The sequence below is a fragment of the Phragmites australis genome, chromosome 10 (genome assembly GCF_958298935.1).
Source record: "Phragmites australis chromosome 10, lpPhrAust1.1, whole genome shotgun sequence".
In the NCBI taxonomy this organism is placed as follows: domain Eukaryota; kingdom Viridiplantae; phylum Streptophyta; class Magnoliopsida; order Poales; family Poaceae; genus Phragmites; species Phragmites australis.
Genome location: NC_084930.1, coordinates 17,117,710 through 17,121,738, shown reverse-complemented (window position 1 = coordinate 17,121,738; position 4,029 = coordinate 17,117,710). Strand labels below are relative to the sequence as shown.

Here is a 4,029-nt window from a genome sequence, read left to right as displayed (position 1 = left end):
CAGTCTCTTTCTCTCCCTATGTACGTGACGACCATTATTTTCTTCCTAAGTGTACATTATTAATCATTAAAATTATAATTATATAGCAGTAATTCTAATCTGTTCAAGCCAATTTAACTACACAAAGACAAGTAGTTTTACTCATACTGATGAAGTGATGAGTTAAATTTTGATAGAAAACGGTGAATTTGATTATGTGTTTTAGAACAATATCTATTTCAATTCAGAGGTAGGAACAAAAAGATGGTACTCTTTCCGTTTAGAAATAATAGATATATATATCTTTTAAAAAGTTAAATTTTATATATTTTAATTAATATTTAATTAAATTACAAAGATATTTAGTGTATAAAAATTATATAATTAAGTTCATAATTAAAAATAATTTCATAGTATATATTTATAGCTATAAATGATATATTTTATAAGAAAATTTTAGTTAAAATATAATTTGATCAAGCTTAAAAAAATATGTTTCCTATTTCTAAATGAAATGAGTAGTATATAAACGTGAGGAAGCTAGTAGAATATCTCGGAATTGATCTAGTCAATTCCAATATTTTACTGGAGAAGCCAGGCCGGCCACCTTCAATAAGCATTTCTAATCCAGCTTAGCAGCATTCAATCTTTTGCAGCGAGATTTCTTCGCACCCTAGCTCTCGTCTTCACCCCAGGGACAAAACCGTCAACAATTAAAAATCATTCCTTCCGCGAAGCTGCACCTGCCCGGCACGTCACGCACTCACGCCGTCAAGTGACGGCGCGGCCCCTCGTAAATCAGCTGCCCCCCTTTCCCCTCTCTCTCTCTTGCTGTGCACTGCAAACCAACCAAAACTTCCCCTCTCTCTCTCGTGCGTGAACCGCGGAGCAAGGAGCAAGGGTTCGTTGGAGCTGCTGCAAAGCCTACAAACCTCTCCTTAATTCGGGTGGTGAGTTGCTGCCTCTCATCCTCCTGGTCCCGTGTGCGCACCCGATTCGGTCCTGCAATTTTCACTGTATTTTTTTGCGGTTGATTTTTATTTTGTTTGGGTGTGTGAATCGATGTGGCTGTGCTGATCTGGGATTGATGCTGCAGGTTTCGCCCGGGAGGTGAGTAATTGATGAGACTGTAGCGCCATCGTGGAGTGGATTGAAGGAATCGATATTTTTTAGTGTTTTTCCCCATTCGGGAGGGGGGGGGGGGGTGTCCCGGTGAGCAATTTCACTGACATTTTGTTATGATTTAGTGGTGATTTGAGTGAATTCGTGACTGACGCTCCGAATGGCCAGGCCTTTGCTGCCTCTGTCACGCGATTGAGGATTCGACCATTAGTGGGGCGAAGTGACGGTTTTGCACCACTTTTCCTCCAATCCCACCAATCCTGGTACGATTTCCTCAATCTTCCTTCTTCCCTCATTTTCTGTTTCATTTTTTTGCCCGGTACCTGAAAGCTCTCCGATTTTGTGCAGATTTGATGTGGTTCGAGCGAGCTATGGGCTTGTAACCTCGGTTGCTGTGCTGCGCGGCTCTCTGAGGGTTTCCTCCATCCTAGACTGGGAAGGAAGGAACCCTTGGCTTGCCGTCTCCATGGCGTCCACTTCGTAGTCCCAAGGATCTAACTTTGTAGTTGTAGTGTAAATAGTAGTGGTAGTAGCTGTGGAGGAAGCTCCAGCCTCCTTAGCCCCCCTTGAAGATGTCATCAGCTGGTTTGATCGTTCTTGGGCCAGTCCCGGAAGACCTTGCTCACTTGCCCATCCGCTTCGACGGCAGCCGGTCGCCACACTGCTTGTCCGGGTCGCAGCTGAAGGATTCCATTCTCATTTTCCTCGCTGTGCCTGGCACGCCGCCCATGCCCATGAGCGTGCTGGGCTCTGAATCCATCGCCTCAGTCAAGCTGCGGATCCAGCGGTTCAAGGGCTTTGTGGTGACGAAACAGCGGCTCGTGCTGGATGGGCATGAGCTGGCACGCAACAACTGCCCTGTCAAGGATTATGGGCTGACCGAGGGAAATGTTCTGCACCTTGTTATTCGGCTGTCTGATCTCCGGGTGATCAACATTGAGACTGCCACAGGGAAGAAGTTTCAGTTCCAGGTGGACCAGAGCCGCAATGTCAAGTTTCTCAAGGCTAAGCTTGCTGCAGAGGATGACGAGGATATTGGTAACCTGGAGAATCACAAGCTTGAATATGATGGTGAGGAGCTTCAGGACCACCAGCTGATTGCTGATATTAGCAAGAAGGATGATGCTGTGATTCATCTGTTCATCCGCAAACCAGCAAAGGTACGAACACAGCAAGTTTTTAGAGACACTTTGGTTACAATTGTCAACCCGCAGGAGAAAGCCAACCTTCCAAACGAACCTCATGCTATGAGCCCTGCAAAATCAGCTGGTGTTAGGCCTGCTCTTGTTGAACCAATTGCTGTTAATCCAAAGGTGAAGTTGTCACCTGAAGTGTTAAAAATGATAAGCACAACCATAGCTGGACTGGAGAATGGACACCTGCCTGTGATGTCAGCTGAAGGTTCAGGAGGGGTTTACTTCATGCAAGATGCAGCAGGTCAGAAGAACGTTGCTGTGTTTAAGCCTATTGACGAGGAACCTATGGCTGAAAACAACCCAAGGGGCCTTCCTTTGTCCGCTGATGGGGAAGGAATGAAGCGGGGAACAATTGTAGGGCAAGGTGCATTAAGGGAAGTTGCAGCTTATATTCTTGACCATCCAGTTGGTGATTGTAAATATGGTCACAGTGTCGGGTTTTCTGGTGTGCCTCCCACAGCATTGGTCCGTTCTTTACATAGGGGGAAGAGCTTCAAGATTGGGTCACTGCAAATGTTTATGAAGAACAATGGAAGCACTGAGGATATGGGTCCTCGTGCTTTTCCAGTCAAGGAGGTCCACAAGATAGCAGTGTTAGATATTAGGTTAGCGAATGCTGATCGTCATGCCGGGAACATTCTAGTGTGCAAGGAGGGAGAAGGCAGCAACTACAAGCTGATTCCAATTGATCATGGTTACTGCTTGCCAGAGAAGGTGATTATTTTTCTTGCATTACTTATTTGGTTTCATACCCTTGCATCATAGTTACTCTATCAAGCTAATGATACTTGTTTTCTATGAAGCCAATGATACTTATTTTGCCCTATTATGATGCAGTTTGAAGATTGTACGTTTGAGTGGCTCTACTGGCCCCAAGCCCATGAGCCATTCAGTGATGAAACCATTGCATACATCAAAACACTAGATGCTGAAAAAGACATAAAGCTTCTCAAGTTCCACGGGTGGGAGCTGTCTCCAAGATGTGCTCGTGTCCTGCGCATCAGCACCATGCTTTTGAAGAAAGGTGTAGCTCGAGGCCTCACACCATATGACATAGGGCGCATACTGTGCAGGGAAACTGTGAATAGAGACTCTGAGATTGAGGACATCATCCAGGAAGCAGAGGATGCTGTTCTTCCAGGGACAAGTGAAAACATGTTCTTAGAAACCGTATCTGAAATCATAGACCGTCACCTCGACAAGGAGTTTGTTTAGAATTTCAGAATAACTGATCTAGTTGTTCCAGCTGTATCGAGTTTGTTGTAAGTATGTTGACAAGGCACTGGTTAAGAAACTAATGATTTCATTTGTTTGTATCCTCAAATGATTTCATGTGGTTGTAGTCGCTGAAGTACATTTCTTGCGCACATTTTGTGAATATATGTCTATTCGTTGGATCTTATCAGCACGGTACATTATATACATGTGACGACGTGGATGTTCATTTACTGATTTTGCTGGACCTGCTCTTATGTTCTACCCGGTGCAGTGCCATGCTGATTTTTTCTGGATCTGCTTTTAGCCTCTAGTAGTATCATAAAAGAAACTGAAGCTCGACTTGTATGCATGGTGTCTTTTAGTATTTCTATTACCGTAAATCTGATTTTAGTTTTGTTGACTACATTAGTTTTATCATAACATATTACGTCTTGCATATTGAATTTCATTTACTGTAAACTCAGCTTTCTTATGTTTTAGATATTATTATTTTTAGCAAAATTAGGTTGATATC

At 43.6% G+C, this 4,029-nt stretch overlaps 1 protein-coding gene across 1 annotated transcript; it reads left to right on the top strand.

Moving 5' to 3' along the window:
- The first annotated feature begins 768 nt into the window (after window positions 1-768).
- LOC133883731 (phosphatidylinositol 4-kinase gamma 4-like) lies at window positions 769-3,699 on the top strand. The gene is made up of 5 exons (XM_062323146.1): window positions 769-929; window positions 1,076-1,191; window positions 1,270-1,364; window positions 1,450-3,011; window positions 3,135-3,699. Exons 4-5 carry the CDS (start codon window positions 1,674-1,676, stop codon window positions 3,510-3,512), a joined length of 1,716 nt encoding a protein of 571 aa, XP_062179130.1. The 5' UTR covers window positions 769-929; window positions 1,076-1,191; window positions 1,270-1,364; window positions 1,450-1,673; the 3' UTR covers window positions 3,513-3,699.
- Window positions 3,700-4,029: the final 330 nt, after the last annotated feature.

Coding starts and splice junctions, on each gene's coding strand:
- LOC133883731 (XM_062323146.1), top strand. CDS start 1,674: ATGTCATCAGCTGGTTTGATCGTTCTTGGGCCAGTCCCGGAAGACCTT. Junction 3,012..3,134: donor GTTACTGCTTGCCAGAGAAG/GTGATTATTTTT, acceptor ATTATGATGCAG/TTTGAAGATTGTACGTTTGA.